Here is a 21,482-nt window from a genome sequence, read left to right as displayed (position 1 = left end):
AAGTTTAATGAATTTCTTCCAGTTCTGCAAATGCAGAGATATTGGAAACGTATTATTTGCACACCAATTCCATGAACAGGTGTGTACAAAATTATATACTAAAATATGTCGGCGACATATATGACGGTTTTCGAAATAAAAATATGTGTTAAATATATGAGAAGACAGTGTTATTAGTCTCATCAACTAACAGATTTCTCTATTCATACAAGTTCCAGTCAATTAAGGAATTTAATACGACAGATTTATTATCAAACAAGCACTAAAAAAATACGAACGGCACTACTCTGTTTGTAACACCTCTGGACCTACAGTGTAATTATTACGTAACATCTGCGGATCGTCTGCAGGAGACCAGTAGGTGAAGGTGGAAGTTGAAGGTGTGGGTTTAAAGTGTAGGATAGTGTACACAAATCCAATTATAATGGGTGACAATCCACCAGGAAGAAATCCGATGCAAAGATTTGCTAATGCAGTTTCATCAGTAGTTGAAGGCCCCGTAATATGGTTTAGAGGTATTCGAAATAATCTTGAGCATTTGTTTTGACGTTAATAACAATGCAAATAATGTTAGATTAGTTCGTTGTTTTCTAGGGAAATTTTGCATAATTTTATGTATTTCCCATATAATGAAAAATTATTATTATCTATTTTTCTAGAAAAGGTAGTCGAACCAAATCGACCCACTTATTATTGGTATCATCGTAAAATGAGACGTGTCCCAACAATAGATGAATGCTATACGGACGACGCTGTGTGCTACTTAGAGGCTAATGCACAGTTCAAGAGAGACAAGTATGTATGTCGCAAAGCATTACACACACACACACACACACACACACACACACACACACACACACACACACACACACACACACACACACACACTCACACACTCTTAATAGCATTCTTCTATAACAACAAATTTCAAAAGCTTATCTTTCTGCTTAGCCATGCTGTTTATTGCCCACATTTCACTTCCAAACAAGACTATACCCCAGACACACAAAGAATGGAACACTTATTCTGAGTGACATTGAAACACACCCTAACAATCTAATAGGAGTCATTGGATTATGTTGAATTGAGAAAGGGAGCTGTACAAATCTGCATTTTCACCCATACCAGTGTTTTGTGTAAATTGATAGCCGTTTAATATTGTTAAAATATAATTTATCAACATTTGCATCCTCGTGCTGAGACTCCCTATTTATGTGCTGTATTAAGGCAGAAACACCACTCTTCGACAGTATAGTGAAGAGATTTGTGTACTCTACTTACTTCTATAATGAATTTTCACTCTGCGACAGAGAGTCTTCTGATTAGACACTTCTGGGCTAAACAGAGCTTTGTGCTTGACCACTAACCCTCCCTCTTTGTATGCTGTTAGCTGTTGCACTACCAGTTCTTTCAAATGAAATAACAGTTGTAAGTGGAGCAAGCTTACCAGTAGCCTTGCTGTTAAAGGTGTAGTCAGCTTTTTCGATATCCTTCATTAGCAACACTGTATACAACTTTATTCCTCACACATGAGATCATTTCCTCCCTTTAGGAGGCAAAACAAAACAAAAAAGTGCACTCAAATCTAAATCGAAAGCTCGAGTTTTGTAATTTTCTAATTTTTTTTTCCAAAGGCTATTCTCTTTCTGCAAACCAGTTACAAAGTTGTTGCTCAGTTACATTTCCGTGGGAATAGTCAAATTTTTGTCATTTAGAAGAGGATGTGTTTTTTCCCCTTCCTTATTCAAAAATGGTGTGACCACTGTGTTTAGTCTTTTGTTAGTAAATTGATTTTGTCCTCTCATTTTACTAATTATTTGCTGTACACTGCCCAACAGTATTTCCTTTGTTACTGGATAGTGATCTGTTGTGGTTGACAAAAGCTACTGGACTGGAATATTTTTTTCATTCTCATCCATATGGTTGAAGGACTAAACTTAAATAATTTGGGACTTGTCACTCAGTCTGTATCACAATGTTATCCACTGGACCACCATAATCTTTGGCTGCAGTAGCTATTGGAGTGCCCACTTGGACAGCTTCTGTAACTATTGTTGTTTGTTCATGCTATTAATTTCTCTTGGGACCCCATACTTACGACAAGATGCTCCAGTTATTACTGTGATTGGTATCATGTTAAAGCTGGAACCAAAATTCATAATGCAACTAATTTTGTTTACTGATATGTTTCTAACTCATTCTAAAAAAAGACTACTATGGTACCAGTCTTACACGCCCCTCCTTAATATTAACACTTGGGGATTGATCTTTTTCATTGGCTTTACTACATTCAATATCATGGATCAGTCCAGTACAACATTATTAGTAAATTGAACTTTTAAATGCGACACATTGTTTTAAGGAGAACCATATCTACATTTTTGTCTTCGTGAAAATACTGAAAATTTCTCTCAGAATGTCAATAAACACTTCTCAATTTATTTTCCTTCCAAAATAATTGATTAGTTGGGAACTGCTAACCTCCAATGTTGCCATTCAGTAATCTTACTGAAGAGAATGGTTTTATGGTCCTTATTGTTTAAACAAATCAGTAGTGCTGTCAAAGGTTGGGACTTCTACTTAATTTTTATACAGGAGCTCTAGAGAACAGGGTTATGATCTGAAAAAATTGAACTATTCACCATAGAGTTGCAGATCGTGGACTAATGTGTGTTAAAATTGTGGATCTCATGTTATGTAAACATTTGTGATATCCTTGTATTGTCTTAATCCAAACAATTACATCTTAGCATTAGAAAGAGTAGCATATTGGTAATATCTTATGCAGCTGTCTCATGTGACTGGACAAGGAATTTCTGTGTGACAATTAAATTTCAATATGGAACCTTTCAGATGAAGCGGAGCTTTGAACCACTACTGTGTAATGGCAAAATAGGTGCCACCAGGCTAATAAAATTTCTCTTGACTTTATCAGGAGTGTTCAAATTTAGCTTAGCAAGTGCTATATCACATAGCTATTCATCTTTCCACTTCCATTATACAGTATCACCCTCTGTGTGGTCAGTATTAAGCTAGTGTGCTATTTACCACCTACAAGCTTAGCTTCATCTGAGTAAAGAGTACCAAGACTTTGTCAGAAGAAATTTTCTTTGGAACAAGTCAAATTCGTGCAACTGTTGGTAATATGAACCGACATCCGACAAAGGGGTTGGGATTTCTTTCACTTTGAATTTGGAAAGGTGGCAAGAGATATAGGAACAAGATGACAAAAACTGTAGTAAAAACGGATAAAATCAGGAAGATTTAAAATAGAAGTAAATTGTCTGGCATTTGGAAGATGATACGAAAATGTCTAAAAATCGATATTGATAGGAGGCGCAAAATGGCTAACAGGAATGGCTAGAGGGCAAATGTAAGGACATAAAAGCATATGTCACTAGGAGTAAGACTGATACCATCTACAGGATACTAAAGAGGCCTTTGGAGTAAAGAGAACCATGTAATGACCATAAAGAGCTCAGATGGAAAATCAGTGCTAAACAAAGAGAAGAGGACATAGATGAGGAAGAGATGGGAGATACTGCAAGAATAATTTGACAGAGCACTAAAGGACCTAAGTCAATAAAAGGCCACAGGAGTAGAGTACATTCCATCAGAACTACTGATATCCTTGGGAGAGCCAGCCATGAGAAAATTATTCCTCCTGGTGTACAAGATGTAAGAGATGGTTTAACAAGAGAGTAATAATTCCAATTACAAAGAAAGCAGATGCTGACAAGTCTGAGTGTTGCTGAACTGTCAGTTTAATAAGTCATGGTTGCTAAATACTAACGCAAATTCTTTAAGGAAGAATGGAGAAATGGTAGAAGCCAAACTCGGGGAAGATCAATTTGGATTCCACAGAAATGTTGGCACACACGAGACCATACTGACCCTACAACTTTTCTTGGAAAACAGGTTAAGGAAAGCCAAACATATGTTTATAGCACTTGTACACATAAAGATTTTGACATTGTTGACTGGTATACACACTTTGAAGTTCTGAAGGTAGCAAGAATAAAATACAGGGAGTGAAATGGTGAATACAACTTGTGCAGAAAACAGATGGCAGTTATGAGTTGAGGGCCATGAAAGCGAAGCAGTGCTAGAGGAGGCAATGAGACCAGATGTCGTTCAATCTATACAAGGAGCAAGCAGTAAAGGAAATAAAGCTGAAATTTGGGGAGGGAATTACATTTCAAGTAAGGAGAAATAAAAGCCGTGACCTTGTCATTTTGTCAGAGGCTCCAAAGAATTTGGAAGAGCAGTTAAACAGAATAGACAGTGTTTTGAAAGGAAGATATAAGATGAGAATTAACAAAAGCAAAAGAAGGGTAATGGAATGTAGTGGAATTAAATTGGGTGATACTGAGGGAATTAGATTAGGAAATGAGACACTAACAGTGGATGAGCTCTTCTACTTGGTAGTGGCAAGAAAAGTGGAAGAGAAATTTTCTAACTTTGAATATAGATTTCAAAGTTACGAAGTCTCTTCTGAATATATCTGCCTGGAATGTAGGCTTGTTTGGAAGAGAAATGTGAGCAATAAACAGTTCAGTCAAGAACAGAACAGAAGCTTCTGAAATATGGTGCTTTAGGAAAATGCAGAAGATGAGGTGGGCACAAAATGAACATTACATGCTGTGTAGAAATTACATTACATTCTGTCTAGAAATTTTAAAATCTAGCATAATGGATAACATCGGAGTGGTGACTGGAAGGGCATCCAGACCACCCTTTAAATATAACCTGTCAGATGCATTCTGAAATCACCAGAGGTACGGGGATGCTGGGGTGTAGGCTGTGGGCCAGGGCACAGGGGAGTGCACAGCTACAGAGAGAAGCTGGGCCAATCTGTAAACATTTTTTCCTCTTTTGCCCCAGACAGTACAGGTTTCCCTCATTGCACTCATGTCGAATTCCGCTCTCTTGGCTGTTTGGTCGATGTACTTTGCTGAGGATACAGCTCTGTTGCCTGTGGTCCAGTTGCAACAGCCCCAGCAAGACACACTACCCCAGCAATGAACTCTTTGATGGCAGTTGTACGCTGGCCTCCAGTGACAAGTGGCACTGACGCCCTGCTGATCTGCTCTCTTAGATGGCGGATGTCCTCTGCAGCAGCTGGAATGCAATCCCCTGCCTACAGGCAGGATTCAACCAAGCTGCTAGGAGGCCTGGTCTGGTCTGGCCTGCTCCTGACTAGCTTGGAGTCCTGTGCAATCTTGGGGTTGAATTGTGGCCCTGCCACAGACTGGAACTGTGGTCCCCCATCAGAAGCTTCATGTGGCACAGCCCCATCATCAATGAGAGATGTAACACTAAAGACACTGGCATTACTTGACTGCCTCCTATTTATACTTAGCAGTGTGTATATGTTTTGCAAATATACCTTTTCAAGTCGTGTATTGACACATACTAGATTAGCACCGGTGTGCTGATTTCAGTGGTGGTTTGTGGCAAGAGTTACTTGCAGTCCTGCTGAGCATGCCATTTTGGCAACTCTTGCACCCATGTCAGCCCGACATACTGGGCTACTTCACATTGCACAAAGTTATCATCAACAAGCCCGCACCTGACTTAGTTATGGCTGCAATCCACTGCCACAAATTTCACACTAAAATTACCTTATGCGGTAACTGCTACAGTTCATATAACCATGCTGACCCAGCGTGAATATGGAACACAGGCACAAGAAAAAGAATTATTATGCGCCATTACTTCCAGTGTTGTTCTCTTAAGGTGAAGTTTTAAGATATTATACTTTATTTGGGAGGAAGAAAGTTCAGATACCTTCTGGCCAATGTGAATTAGCTTTTTTGTGGTTTTCTCAAATTGCTAAAGGCAAATGTTGGGGTTGTTTCTTTAAGAAGAGCGAGGCCAGTTTCCTTCCATGTTCTTGCGCTGCGGCTCCTGTTACCACTGTATATCTGACTTTAAGACCTCAAGCGTCCTCCATTCTATCTAAAAGTAATCTAAATTGTCACTGTCACAGAATAGGTAAGAAATGAGAATATGACACATTTTACTACAGTCAAATTACCAGTACTAGATTTCTAGCACACTTCATGTCCAAAGTTGTGCAGGCACAAGGCTTGTTAGAACTGTTAAGATTCCTGCAACATATAATTCATTGTCTGTTTTGAGGACAGTGATTTTAATAAAATATCAGTGCCTATGAGCTGTTCTTCCATTATAACAAGTGAACGGCAGCTGTTGTCATGAGCAAGCCCAGAAAATTAATACCATTGTATGAACCATAATGCAAGAGATCAGTCATGAATACAGCTGGATTGCATTAAAATACGTGAGAAGCATTACCATTCAAAACCATATCCACATTTTTGCTACTGCAGTGTGTGTGCAATGTGGCAGCTGGGTGCAAGCAACCGATACACAATAGGCAATAAGGCCGAAATTGAGAAATGTGGCTGCTGCAATATGTTTCCAAATGTCTGTTCTACGTTGTTCATGAGGAGTTTTGGGTACATTATTTGTGTCCTGTTGATTTATTTACTAACTTTGTTTTACCTCACTTTGCAGCGTGCCAAGCTTTCATAATATTTAAGCCTTAAAAACCAGTTATTGTGCACAGTCAAAGTTCTTTGATTTTATTTTTGTAAAAATCAAGTAATGTGTGCAGGATCCATATTCTTTGATTTTATTTTATTGCGTTGGCCTTTGGTCTACATTCCATGCACCCATGACCAAATTACAAAAGTGGTACATCTCTTGATTGAAACAGGTATCTATAAATACATACAGAGTATGTAGAACCTAATAACAAATCATGATAACACATCATGGTAATGGGCAACAAATAATTATTTTAGGCTATTAAAGGAAGAAAGAATAAAATATCGCAAAATGCAATAATTTATTCTAAAGTGACATTGTGACACAATTCTCTGATTATGTGATAGCTTTCAAAAGGCAAATATTAAGCAGTGCATAGGTGTGGCACTATTCTCTCACAATCTGTGGTGTGGTATAGAACAGGATGTTCCAACGCAGCCCCATAGGGCATGGCACTCCCCGATGGCCCCATTCCACCTTCAGGCGGGAGCATCTGGTATAGGCAGTCCATTTGCACGCATACTGCACATATGTGACGCATTTGGCTACCTCACAGAGAATCCAGGAGGATGGCGTGGGCTATGACCTGACTGCCTGTGCGTCAGTTGTTTGCCCGTCTGTGCCAGTGAGTGTGGACAATTGAGAGGCAAGGGTGTGGTATGAAGGCTTTCCTTTGAAACGGGCACTTAATTCCATGCGCTGTTTCCAATCACGTGAGAAGTTGTGATGATTTTGTCAGCTCTTGCATTTCCAAATGGATGGATAGTGGTGGTAATGGTTATCAACATTACTTTGTCTCTTGCACATAGTTTTTTGCTTAGTTATTTGCTTATCACATCACCACTCATGCTAAAATAATGAATCACTTCCTTGTAATATAGGTGCACAACTTCTATAAAGTTTTTAAATGTAGCCATCTTGCTTTTAGCTGTTAAATTTTTGTTTTATGGTTGAAATTTCGGCATTGAGCCATTTACAGGTGCAGGGTTTTGACATAAAGGCGTAACATAAACCTGTATGTCAAAATCTTATGCTTGAAAATCTCTTAATGCTGCAACTGCAGTTGTGAAATAAAATGCAAACAGCTGAAAGCAAGATAGCAACATTTTAAAAATATTATATGATTTGAACTACCTTCTGATGTTGAGTTGCACCACCAGTTTGGAGTAGTTGCTTTAATAATGGTTTCTGTTCTGAAATAAAGGCACAGCACGTGGTCTTTGAGGGAATTAATAAAAGGTTATGCTTTAAGGTATACCTAAATTAAATTATGTATGGAATTATATTTAACTTTAAGAATGCTCGGCTTGTGTTCACCTTATCATTCTTCTGTGTCTAGCATGTGAAATTCAACAAGGAATGTATTATTTCTTCTAGAATGGTGGAGAGTGAAATCTTGAGCATACTGAGACAGAGGTATGAGGACTGTGTGCATTATGAAACTCCAGATCATGTGCCTAAATGTAAACTGCTTCTGGATCAGTACAACAAGGCTGCAGAAAATTGGTTCATTAAATGTGAGTTTAATATTACTGCTTTCCCATAACTTTATTTAAATATGCTCTTGAATAGTACATATATCATTAACATTGAACATGGCTTTTTGTTTTTGTATTGCCCAATTTGAAAATGTTATTGAGTGGAAATGTATTTCAGCCTAAACTGGAGAAAACAATCTCAAAACCTGTTTCATGTAACTGGATAGATAAAAATCTACTCACCAAGCAGTGACAGAATGAACATATAGAAGATATTGTAATTTGGAAGCTTTTGGAGCCAGTGGCTCCTACTGGCAGAAAGGTGGGAGGGAAGGGAGGATGAAGGAAAAGTGCTGTTGAGGTTTAGGAAAAGGGGTGAAGTCCCCTGGTCAGGGGAGACTTCACGGATGCATAAGACCCAGTTTTTATGTGGGCACCCAAATAAATGGCCACTACCATCTGCGGCCAAGAGAATTTTTTTATTAACTTTTATCACTATACTTACGCTATTCTTCAGTCATGACTGGACAGACTGTGTCAGTGTTACTAAGTTGAGATTATGCACAATTCTAATACAATAACAAGTTAGCATAAGTATAGTATAATACTTAATAACATCATCTTGGACAGTTTCCAGCCTCTGACCAGGTCTGTTTGGAACGTAAACCTCTCCGTTGTCTTCTGTCCTGACACCATCTCTGTCTTCTCCTTGCTCCAGTCTTCTCCTTTATTCAGGACTCATTCCTTCACTCCTTCATTCCTGGCCATTACCAGCTTCACACATCCGTCCACATCAAACCCACCAACAAGCAACAGTACCTCCATTATGACAGCTGCCACCCATTCCATATCAAACGGTCCCTTCCCTACAGCCTAGGCCTTCGTGGCAAATAAATCTGCTCCAGGCCTGAATCCCTGGACCATTACACCAACAACCTGAAAACAGCTTTCGCATCCCGCAACTACCCTCCCGACCTGGTACAGAAGCAGATAACCAGAGCCACTTCCTCATCCCCTCGTACCCAGAACCTCTCACAGAAGAACCCCAAAAGTGCCCCACTTGTGACAGGATACTTCCCGGGACTGGATCAGATTCTGAATGTGGCTCTCCAGCAGGGATACGACTTCCTAAAATCTTGCCCCGAAATGAGATCCATCCTTCATGAAATCCTCCCCACTCCACCAATAGTGTCTTTCCGCTGTCCACCTAACCTTCGTAACCTCTTGGTTCATCCCTATGAAATCCCCAAACCACCTTCTCTACCCTGTGGCTCCTACCCTTGCAACTGCCCTCGGTGTAAAACCTGTCCTATGCACTCTCCCACCACCACCTACTCCAGTCCTGTAACCCGGAAGATGTACACGATCAAAGGCAGAGCCACGTGTGAAAGCACCCACGTGATTTACCAACTGACCTGCCTACACTGTGAAGCCTTCTATGTGGGAATGACCAGCAACAAACTGTCCATTCGCATGAATGGACACAGGCAGACAGTGTTTGTTGGTAATGAGGATCACCCTGTGGCTAAACATGCCTTGGTGCACGGCCAGCACATCTAGGCACAGTGTTACACCATCAGAGTTATCTGGATACTTCCCATCAACACCAACCTATCCGAACTCCGGAGATGGGAACTCGCCTTTCAGTATATCCTCTCTTCTCGTTATCCACCAGGCCTCAATCTCCGTTAATTTCAAGTTGCCGCCACTCATACCTCACCTGTCATTCAACATCATCTTTGCCTCCACACTTCCGCCTTGACCTACATCTCTGCCCAAACTCTTTGCCTTTAAATATGTCTGCTTGTGTCTGTGTATGTATGGATGGATATGCGTGTATGTGTGTGTGCGCGAGTATATACCTATCCTTTTTTCCCCCTAAGGTAAGTCTTTCTGCTCCCGGGATTGGAATGACTCCTTATCCTCTCCCTTAAAACCCACATCCTTTCATCTTTCCTTTTCCTTCCCTCTTTCCTGACGAAGCAGCCACCGGTTGCGAAAGCTCGAAATTCTGTGTGTGTGTTGGCGCTTATATATATATAATAGAAAGAAACTTCCACATGGGAAAAATATATTAAAAACAAAGATTCCAAGACTTACCAATCGGGAAAGCGCCGGTAGATAGGCACAAAGAATAAAACACACAAATACACACACAAAATTTGAGATTTCGCAACCGGCGGCTGCTTTGTCAGGAAAGAGGGAAGGAAAAGGAAAGATGAAAGGATGTGGGTTTTAAGGGAGAAGGTAAGGAGTCATTCCAATCCCGGGAGCGGAAAGACTTACCTTAGAGGGGAAAAAAAAGGTCAGGTATACACCGTGCGTGCACACACACACACACACACACACACACACACACACACACACACACACACACGGGCAGACATATGTAAATGCAAAGAGGTTGGGCAAGGATGTCAGTCGAGGCGGAAGTACAAAGGCAAAGATGTTGTTGAATGACAGGTGAGGTACGAGGGCGGCAACTTGAAATTAGCGGAGGTTGAGGCCTGGTGGGTAACGAGAAGAGAGAATATATTGAAGGGCAAGTTTCCATCTCGTGAGTTCTGATAGCTTGGTGTCAGTGGGAAGTATCCTGATAACCCGGACAGTGTAACACTGTGCCAAGATGTGCTGGCTGTGCACCAAGACATGTTTCACCATAGGGTGATCCTCATTACCAACAAACACTGTCTGCCTATGTCCATTCCTGCAAATGAACTGTTTGTTGCTGGTCATTCCCACATAGAAGGCTTCACAGTGTAGTCATGTCAGTTGGTAAATAACGTGGGTGCTTTCACACGTGGCTCTGCCTTTGATCGTGTACACCTTCCGGGTTACAGGACTGGAGTAGGTGGTGGTGGGAGGGTGCATGGGACAGGTTTTACACTGGGGGCGTTTACACGGGTAGGAGCCAGAGGTTAGGGAAGGTGGTTTGGGGATTTCATAGGGATGAACCAAGAGGTTACGAAGGTTAGGTGGACAGTGGAAAGACACTCTTGGTGGAGTGGGAAGGATTTCATGAAGGATGGATCTCATTTCAGGGCAGGATTTGAGGAAGTTGTATCCCTGCTGGAGAGCCTTATTCAGAGTCTGATCCAGTCCCGGAAAGTATCCTGTCACAAGTGGGGCACTTTTGGGGTTCTTCTGTGAGAGGTTCTGGGTTTGAGGGGATGAAGAAGTGGCTCTAGCTATTTGCTTCTATAGCAGGTCGGGAGTGTAGTTGCGGGATGCGTTGTGTAATGGTTCAGGGATTCAGGACTGGAGCAGATTCGTTTGCCATGAAGACCTAAGCTGTAGGGGAGAGACTGTTTGATATGGAATGGGTGGCAGCTGTCATAATGGAGGTACTGTTGCTTGTTAGTGGGTTTGATGATGAGGAGGACTGATGCTTGTCAAGCTGATCCCATAGCAACAGGCCATAGCTGATATGGCTACAAAATAGTGAATAACATAGTATTAGTGGGTACTGATCAGTTGTCTCATGTTTGTTTTCTCAGGAGGTCTATGACTTGTGAGAGTTTTTTCACACACATGCGTGGTGTGTCGTTGCCAAAGTCTACTATCGCCGTAAAACACAGAAGTTTCACAGCCCTTTCACAGTTCAATGGTCCTTTGCCACTAAGGCTAAATACCAATTTTTGGATGTTGTCTTCCATGATCTTCATTTTGTTTATAGCAAACCATTCCTTTGTCACACCAAACAAAATATCTGCTTCTTCTTGAGCTATGCATGCACTGGTGTGTTTTGCATACAAAATTGTCATCTGCAAACTGCAAGAACTGTCTGTGAGAGCTTAAATCATTTACAAAAACTTGGAAAAAGAATGGTCCATTACTGAACCCTGTGCATGTAATATTAGACTCCATGAACAGATACATTCTGTCTTGTGTTTTCTAAATAAGAAATGAGGGTTGCCAGGTTCAGATCGTTTGGAAGGACCGTGTGGGGAATGCAGTCATACACCTTACTTAAGTCATGAAGTTGTTAGAGTTAAAGATTATTTTTCTTCAAAACTGCTTTATCCTAGTAACCGGACCTTGTGTTGTTATTGTTGAAGACTTGTGTTTCCAGAAACTGAGTTGTGCATCTGTAAAGGGTTCATTAATTTCAAAGTAATTTGGGATTTGGTCTTTTATTGCAGTCTCAATGACTAAAGGAAAGACTGGAATTATTTAGGTTTGTTTGAAGCTTGCTATCATGCCTGGGTCACCCTTTTTACAAACAGGTACTGTCCATGCAAGTTTCAGAACGTCCGAAAATAACAACGGAGAAACACTTATTAATTACTGTAGTTAATATGTCAGCAGTTTTATAGACAATTTTCTTGAAAACTTTTGTGGACATTCCATATATATTCTATTAGAAGGCGTATAAGAATTCATCAGATTAGATTAGATTCAGTGTTTGTTCCATAGGCCTAAAGATGAGCTGATACTCATGGGTTTGGAAAAAGTCATAAAATATAACATGAAAAACATAAAACATTTGAATATAATACACACTACCATGATCATTTCTTAGGAGAGTATCAAAATAGGTGAATACATTATAGTAAACTGGAACTGTTAATATTTACAGAAATAATTCAACTTTTAAAAGGAAACATCAGTTAATGTGTTTTTAGGACATTTTTTGGCGTTCTTTAGATATATATCGTCAAATTTGGTTTTTATGGTCTAGAAGAACTCCTTAAATGCCATTTACTGTAGTCTGGGCTGCCATTCTACTGCTGATAGTGCTGTTTGAAAAGCAATTAATGTTTCCTTATTTATGACCATTTTATGAATACATAAATAGAATTCCAGGAAACAGCTGGTTGCTTATTAACTCGTTTTGTATCATAGATAATTGGGTTAACTACAGTCGTCTTGTCGTCCTAACTATATGGATTTGTGGCCAGTATAAGGGCAGGCATTACCTCTAGTTGGTAGATGGTTTTCTACAAACAGTCAGTAACTGGTTGTTAAGTTTATAAATTCTGTCTCTTTTGTGCAATCCCTCCATGAACCATGGACCTTGCTGTTGGTGGGGAAGCATGCGTGCCTCAGCGATACAAATAGCCGTACCGTAGGTGCAACCACAACAGAGGGGCATCTGTTGAGAGACCAGACAAACGTGTGGTTCCTGAAGAGGGGCAGCAGCCTTTTCAATAGTTGCAGGGGCAACAGTATGGATGATTGACTGATCTGGCTTTGTAACACTAACCAAAACGGCCTTGCTGTGCTGGTACTGCAAACACGTTAAAGCAAGGGGAAACCACAGCCATAATTTTTCCCGAGGGCTTGCAGCTTTACTGCATGGTTAAATGATGATGGCGTCCTCTTGGGTAAAATATTCCGGAGGTAAAATAGTCCCCGATTCGGATCCCGGGCAGGGACTACTCAAGAAGACGTCATTAACAGGAGAAAGAAAACTGGCGTTCTACGGATCGGAGTGTGGAATGTCAGATCGCTTAATCCGGCAGGTAGGTTAGAAAATTTAAAAAGGGAAATAGATAGGTTAAACTTGGGTATCATGTGAATTAGTGAAGTTCGGTGGCAGGAGGAACAAGACTTTTGGTCAGGTGAATACAGGGTTATAAATACAAAATCAAATAGGGGTAATGCAGGAGTAGGTATAATAATAATGAATAAAAGAAATAGGAGTGTGGGTTAGCCACTACAAACAGCTTAGTGGACACATTGTGGCCAAGATAGACAGGAAGCCCACGCCTACCACAGTAGTAAAAGTTCCTATGCCAACTGGCTTTGCAGATGACAAAGAGATTGATGAAATGTATGACAAGATAAAAGAAATTATTCAGATAGTGGAGGGAGACGAAAATTTAATGGCCATGGGTGACTGGAATTCGGTAGTACGAAAAGGAAGAGAAGGAAACGTAGTAGATGAATATGGAATGAGGGTAAGAAATGGAAGAGGAAGCCGCCTGGTAGAATTTTGCACATAGAATAACTAAATCATAGCTAACACTAGGTTCAAGAATCATAAAAGAAGTTGTAGACATGGGAGAGGCCTGGAGACACTCAGAGGTTTCAGATAGATCATATAATGGTAAGGCAGAAATTTAGAAACCAGGTTTTAAATTGTAAGACATTTCCAGGGGCAGATGTGGACTCTGACCACAATCTATTGGTTATGAACTGTAGATTAAAACTGAAGAAACTGCAAAAAGGTGGGAATTTAAGGAAATGGGACGTGGATAAACTGACTCAACCAGAGGTTGTACAGAGTTTCAGGGAGAACATTAGGGGACGATTGACAGGAATGGGGGTAACTTTGAGGGATGAAATAGTGAAAGCAGCAGAGGATCAAGTATGTAAAAAGATGAGGGCTAGTAGAAATCCTTGGGTAACAGAAGATATATTTAATTTAATTGATGAAAGGAGAAAATATAAAAATGCAGAACATGAAGCAGGCAAAAAGGACTACAAACGTATCAAAAATTAGATCAACAGGAAGTGCAAATGGCTAAGCAGGGATGGCTAGAGGACAAATGCAAGGATGTAGAGGCATATATCACTAGGGGTAACATAGATACTGCTTACAGGAAAATTAAAGAGACCTATGGAGAAAAGAGAACCACATGCATGAATATCAAGAGCTCAGATGGAAACACAGTTGTATGCAAAGAAGGGAAAGCAAAAACGTGGAAGGAGTATATAGAGTGCCTATACAAAAGCGATGTATTTGAGGACAATATTGTGGAAATGGAAGAGGATGTAGATGAAGATGAAATGGGAGATAATATACTGCGTGAAGAGTTTGACAGAGCACTGAAAGACCTGAGTCGAAATAAGGCCCTGGGAATAGACAACATTCCATTGGAACTACTGATGGCCTTGGGAGAGCCAGTCCTGACAAAACTCTACCATATGGTGAGCAAGATGTAGGAGACAGGCGAAATACCCTCAGACTTCAAGAAGAATATAATAATCCCAATCCCAGAGAAAGCAGGTGTTGACAGATGTTAGAATTACCGGACTATCAGTTTAATGGGTCGCAGCTGCAAAATGCTGACGCGGGTTCTTTGCAGATGATTGGAGGGACTGGTGGAGGCAGACCTCGACGAGGATCAGTTTGGATTCCGTAGAAATGTTGGAACACGTGAGGCAATACTGACCCTACGACTTATCTAAAGAAGCTAGATTAAGGAAGGGCAAACCTACGTTTCTAGCATTTGTATACTTGGAGAAAGCTTTTGACAATGTTGACTGGAATACTCTATTTCAAATTCTGAAGGTGGCAGGGGTTAAATACAGCGAGCAAAAGGCTTTTTTACAATTTGTACAGAAACTAGGGAAGCAGTGGTTGGGAGGGTAGTGAGTCAGGGTTGTAGCCTCTCCGATGTTATTCAGTCTGTATATTGAGCAAGCAGTGAAGGAAACAAAAGAAAAATTCGGAGTAGGAATTAAAATCCATGGAGAAGAAATAAAAGCTTTGAGGTTTGCCAATGACATTGTAATTCTGTCAGAGACAGCAAAGGACTTGGAAGAGAAGTTGAACGGAATGGACAGTGTTTTGAAAGGAGGATATAAGATGAACATCAACAAAAGCAAAACCAGGATAATGGAATGTAGTCAAATTAAATCGGGTGATGCTGAGGGAATTAGATTAGGAAATAAGACACTTAAAGTAGTAATGGAGTTTTGGTATTTGGGGAGCAAAATAACTGATTATGGTTGAAGTAGAGAGGATATAAAATGTAGACTGGCAATGGCAAGGCAAGCGTTTCTGAAGAAGAGAAATTTGTTAACATCGAGTATAGATTTAAGTGTCAGGAAGTCATTTCTGAAAGTATATGTATGGTGTGTAGCCATGTATGGAAGTGAAATGTGGACGATAAATAATTTAGACAAGAAGCTAATAGAAGCTTTCAGAATATGGTGTTATAGAAGAATCCTTAAGATTAGATGGGTAGATCGCATAACTAATGAAGGGGAATTGAATAGAATTAGGGAGAAGAGAAATTAGTGGCACAGCTTGACTAGAAGAAGGGATCGGTTGGTAGGACATGTTCTGAGTCATCAAGGGAGCACCAATTTAGTACTGGAGGGCAGTGTGGAGGGTAAAAATCGTAGATGGAGACCAAGAGACGAATACACTAAGCAGATTCAGAAGGATGTAGGTTGCAGTAGGTACTGGGAGATGAAGAAACTTGCACAGGATAGAGTAGCATGGAAAGCTGCATCAATTCAGTCTCTGGACTGGAGACCACAACAACAACATGCTGAAATCATCACCACAGGGTTCAATTTTTGATTTCAAGTGCGTTAAGTGGGTGGCATAGGTAAGATTACATTTAGGTGAGAAAATTTTTAAAGTTACCATTTGGAGAGTCAACAAATCTAGGTTCACACACAAGCTTTTTAAGTTAATTTCTTTGTTTGCATCAATTATGGTGGCAAAAACTGACTTTGAACACATCCTTTGATTCTTCATCCCTCCTGTTCCCTGGTAGCCCCTGACCTACATTGATCTCCACATACACCCCCATGTTTCATACTTAATCTACATTTCCACTTTTCTCACCATGAGCTCCCTTCTCCTCTGTTATATCTTCCCCCTCCCATCAAACTCCTCCACTTCATGTGATCTGTGTGATTTCCCCTGCTTGTGCCAGTGTGGAGCCACTGGTTCCACATTCCTATTTCATTCTCTCAATGCCTCTCTCCCAGGATACCTCCCCCTTCCCCTCCATCATGCCAATGTAGTATTTAGGGAATGTAGATGCATGTTCTCACTCGTGTGTGCAATCTTTATGTGTGTGTTCGACTTACAGCTTCTACTTGTTCCATAATCTATATTCCATTCAGGACTTCCCAGTATAATGCTGTCGATATCTTAACCTACTAATTTAATTTATTATTTTTTGACATTCTGGGTATGTTTCTGGCTACTGGTTCCACCACAACTTTTCACTTAGCAGTTTAGCAACAAAACTCATCTTTTTCTTCTTAAGTCTCATGGTTCAGTTCTTGACAAATGAAAGTGCTTGTTTACTGTTAATGTGTAACAGAAACACACATTTTTGGAATTGTGTAATGACAGTAACAATGAACATGTACTGGAGAATGTTCTGGTGCACATAAAGGAAAGGTTGATATTAAGTGCATCTGCTCTAGTTGAGAGCATTTTTTTCAGTTATGGCAAACATTTGGACTGCAGAAAGGGGTAGACTTTCTGTATCTATAGTGAAACATCGGGAAAAGGATAATAATTTAATTCAGAACTTTCTTGAGGTGAATTTTATGATGTGATTAAAACAAACTATCCATTTCTGAAAAAGTTCTTGTCTAGAGAAAAATACCACTGAGTAAAGTAAGTTTAATATTTCAGTTAACTGCTAAGCCTTTCTGAGTTATTCATATTGAAAAACTAAGTCCAGGGTTGGACACAAAAAATGTGGTAATATGTTTTGAGTTTTATCCAAAAAATATAAGAAGCCTAATTCTGGGGTGACTTGTCATTTGGAACTATTTATTTTGCCGAAATGAACAATGAAAGTAGTGTACTGTTCATCCATGGCCGCCTTGTAGGCACTTTTCAAGGAATTCTAAAGAAACCCTATAACTTTCAATAGTCCCCTATCTATACATCTAAGGCATAATAAAATTTCATGCAGCAAACCATAGTTATTCACAGAAAATTGATTTGCTCATTCATATGATACAAGGTAATTTTATGCTTCCTTTTAATTATTTGAAATTATGTTGCCAAATTCCCCAGCGTATGCAAACCAAACTTTTTCAAAAGCCTAAAAGTTAAGAACATTCCATACATGGAAAAGAAGTTACATGCCACCATGATACAGAATCTTCTTTAATCGCCTTTCAGTACTTTTGGTACAGTTGGTTTTGTTAAAATGTTACCACTATGTGGAAGAGTTCATGAAGGATGAGAATAATTGAAACAAGATATTTTTTATTTTATGTATTTATTTATTTATTTATCCAAACATCTGTAGACATTAGGAATTGTATGGATATCCTTAACACACAAGTATATGCAGTACAGAAACACACATTCATAAATGTTTATAAATACAGATGACAAAATAGGTACATCATTATTTGCTTTAGTATGATACATATTTGTACCCAATATTTCCCTTATTTTACTCTGTTGCATGTGTTGTGAAATACTTTTTAATCATACCAGTTAATTATTGGCATAATTGTCAACATAATTTATCATTTCAAGTAATCCTTGATACTGTAAAAACATTTTTCTAAAAGTTAATTTTTAAGGAATTCCAGAAGGCATGTATTTCACTTTAGTCTGATAAATTGTGGAAGTTCATTATACGATTTAAATCCATTGTGTGGCACACTATTTTGGGTTTGTGTTTTTTTTTTCTTTTCTCCTCGTGAGGTGTAAGTGGTAGCTGGATCTGGGTTCATGTTTGTGTAGAGACATGTTCATTGCATACTGGTCGATTTCTTTCTTGATGTGGCCATAACTAAGTATGGATTGAACACATTTAAAGTAATATATTTGTTTGCATGGCAATTTTCCAGTGGTTGTTTAGGGATGGAACCTCTGCTTCCAACCCCTTGCCTCATGGGCTCATATCTCTGATGCCTAGATGCAAGACCTGCCCCAGACGTCCTCCCACCATTACCTTCCCCAGTCAGGTCACAAGCATCACCTGTCTCATCAAAGGCAGGGTTATATGTGAAATCAGTCATGTGATCTAAAAGCTAAGTTGCAACCACTGTGCTGCATTCTACATGGGCATGACAACCAGCAAGCTGTCTGTCCGCACGAATGGCTGCTGATAAAATGTGGCCAAGAAACAGCTGCACCAATGAGTTGCTGTGCACGCTGCCCAATACAACATTGTTTCTTCTGAATTGCACAATATCGAGCTCTTCCTGCAATATATCCTACATTCCTTTAACCTTCCCAACCTCACCCTTTGTTAATCCTGCCCTTCATCCATATGTCCACTTCCCTGTTCTCACTCCAGCACTACACAGCCCTCTCTGTTCCACCTGTGCACCCACAGTCTTCTTACTTCTCCTTTTTTTGCCCACCACCCCCCCACCAGCCCTCACCCCTTCCCTGCTATCCATCCCACTCCCCGTCTGAGCCTCCACATTAATCCTACCACGCAGATTGCTTCTCTCATCAGCACAAACTGCCCTTGGCAGCCAGAGACAGTGGTTGTGTGTGTGAGTGATGTCTAATTGGGAAGATAGCCAATTGGCCAAAAGCTTACTTATTTAACAGTATTTTTGTTGTGTCTATCTGTGAATCGACATATCCACTATATGGTGAGCAGCAATTCATCCTTTTAATTTTATTTATTCACCATTCTTCCTCAAGATGTATCCCTTCTCTCACAATTTTAGCCATCCTTGTGTATAATAGCTTGTTTAAAGTTTTCCTTTCGTTTTACGATTTCCATTCAGTTGGTAGCCATCTGTATTTCTTTAACTTGTGAATCTGAATATCTTAGTCATTTGGGTTAGTTTCGTTCTTTCTCCCTTTAAGGTTACATGTTCAGTCTGTTGATCCATAGTAATGAGATGACATGGGTTTGGAACCTTTGAAATACACTGTACCTGTTTTCAGAATGAAATTTTTACTCTGCAGCGGAGTGTGTGTCGATATGAAACTTTCTGGCAGATTAACTGTGTGCTGGACCGAGACTCGAACTCAGGACCTGTGCCTTTTGTGGATAAGTGCTCTACCAAGAGCACTTGCCCACAAAATTAAAGTTTCACAACTGTTTTCTTTTAAATTTAGTAAAATAACATATTAAGTAAGTATATAGTGTATGCATATTAACATACTAAACAACATAAATAATTCCTGGGCAGTTGTAGCCAGACAATGTTAAATGGAAAAATTAACATTATTTATGCATGCTAGTTGTATTGTTGCATACAAAATGTGCAGAAGTTGGATATTGCCTAGAACTCAAATTATGTGATATTGTTAGTAATATGTACATTTTATTGAGTTGCCTGTTTGATCTTGATCTTTGATCTGATGATGTTAATCTGTGTGCTGTAAACAGTATGAGTACAGAGATATTTCTGTAACATTCTTCATTGTTTGGTGTCAGACATTAGTTGTGTTTTAGTGTTAATTTAGTTGCTAATTAGGGTAGTTTGTTATGCAAAATGCAGTAGCACTTCCTGCGGTAGTGTACGTAACAGCACTTATTGGCTTCCTCGCAGATGGTGACCTTGGTTTCGTTGGAGATGTCAGGGATGCCTTTATGAAGCAGAAACACCGAATGGTATGGGAGCGCAGACATGGACCAGTGGGTTCAGGGATGCGAGAAACAAATGTGCCAGCATAAATGACGTGTTGGTGCAGTTGTGTAGTTCTTGTTGTAAATTATTAATAAAGTTCTTTTGAGTTTCCAAAATGATGATAATAAATATACTTTATTTGATAGCTAAAACAATAGTTTACATTGACTTTGACCTTTGAAAAATATGTGCCTTATGCTCATTACTGTTTGTACCGACTGTACAGTTGCCATATTATGATTGGGTGTTTGTATGTACTGTATTGTTCTTGCAGATTAAATCACAGATATTTGAGTCTGTCATAAGTTCTAACATTTGTAACTGAAAAAAGTGTTAACATTTCTTTGGTTCTGATGTCATTCTTAGTAAAGTGCTTTGAATCGACATTGTGTCGACTGTTACAGCGGCTATCATTGTTTTAAAAATGTTGACTCTGTACTTCATTTCAGCAGATAGTATATGTTCACCAATTTGTTCATAACCAAACATTTGTTTTTTCTGTACTATATGTTTTTCTTGAAACTGAGACTCAGTTTTGTAACTGCTTTTTTCTACAAACAACACTTGTTTCAAGTCCTGTGTTAGGGAGTTCTTGAATCCAGTCACAAAATGAACGTAAAGTATCAGTAACAACTTTCAATGGTAAAATCCCGTACCACATGTGTACTGTGACAGTTAACTCAAAAGTTAACATTTCCTTCAAGACTCCTTCATAGTCGCTAAGAGTTTCAGAATCATCAGTTCTATTTTTCAGGTCACTCACACAAAAATATCGCTTTTACAGCTCCGAGCCTACTTTCCCATCGCATTTCAGATAGAGGTTTTAATGTCAATTTCAATTTAGTTTTTATAAGATCCCAACACTTGCTTATCAGGAGAAAGGAAACTGGTGTTCTACAGATTGAAGCGTGGAATGTCAGATCCCTTAATCGAGCAGGTAGGTTAGAAAATTGAAAAAGGGAAATGGATAGGTTGAAGTTAGATATAGTGGGAATTAGTGAAATTTGGTGGCAGGAGGAAGAAGACTTTTGGTCAGGTGAATACAGGGTTATAAATGCAAAATCAAATAGGAGTAATGCAGGAGTAGGTTTAATAATGAATACAAAAAATAGGAGTGCGGGTAAGCTACTACCAACAGCATAGTGAACGCATTATTCTGGCCAA

The 21,482-nt window shown here is 39.5% G+C and overlaps 1 protein-coding gene across 1 annotated transcript; it reads left to right on the top strand.

The window, feature by feature from the left end:
• Window positions 1-315: 315 nt before the first annotated feature.
• Window positions 316-20,702, top strand: LOC126335217 (NADH dehydrogenase [ubiquinone] 1 beta subcomplex subunit 10). Its single transcript, XM_049998244.1, has 4 exons — window positions 316-515; window positions 660-795; window positions 7,951-8,090; window positions 20,241-20,702. The coding sequence occupies exons 1-4, from the start codon at window positions 425-427 to the stop codon at window positions 20,363-20,365; spliced, it is 492 nt and encodes a 163-aa protein (XP_049854201.1). The 5' UTR covers window positions 316-424; the 3' UTR covers window positions 20,366-20,702.
• Window positions 20,703-21,482: the final 780 nt, after the last annotated feature.

The sequence above is a fragment of the Schistocerca gregaria genome, chromosome 2 (assembly GCF_023897955.1).
Source record: "Schistocerca gregaria isolate iqSchGreg1 chromosome 2, iqSchGreg1.2, whole genome shotgun sequence".
Classification (NCBI taxonomy): domain Eukaryota; kingdom Metazoa; phylum Arthropoda; class Insecta; order Orthoptera; family Acrididae; genus Schistocerca; species Schistocerca gregaria.
The sequence above is the reverse complement of the archived record's forward strand: the minus strand, read 5'-3'. Positions and strand labels throughout refer to the sequence as shown.

Bases quoted from the DNA above. Each gene is read 5' to 3' on its own strand.
- LOC126335217 (XM_049998244.1), top strand. From the start codon at position 425: ATGGGTGACAATCCACCAGGAAGAAATCCGATGCAAAGATTTGCTAAT. The intron at 516-659 runs GTATTCGAAATA...CTATTTTTCTAG, and splicing joins CCCCGTAATATGGTTTAGAG to AAAAGGTAGTCGAACCAAAT. The intron at 8,091-20,240 runs GTGAGTTTAATA...GCTTCCTCGCAG, and splicing joins AGAAAATTGGTTCATTAAAT to ATGGTGACCTTGGTTTCGTT.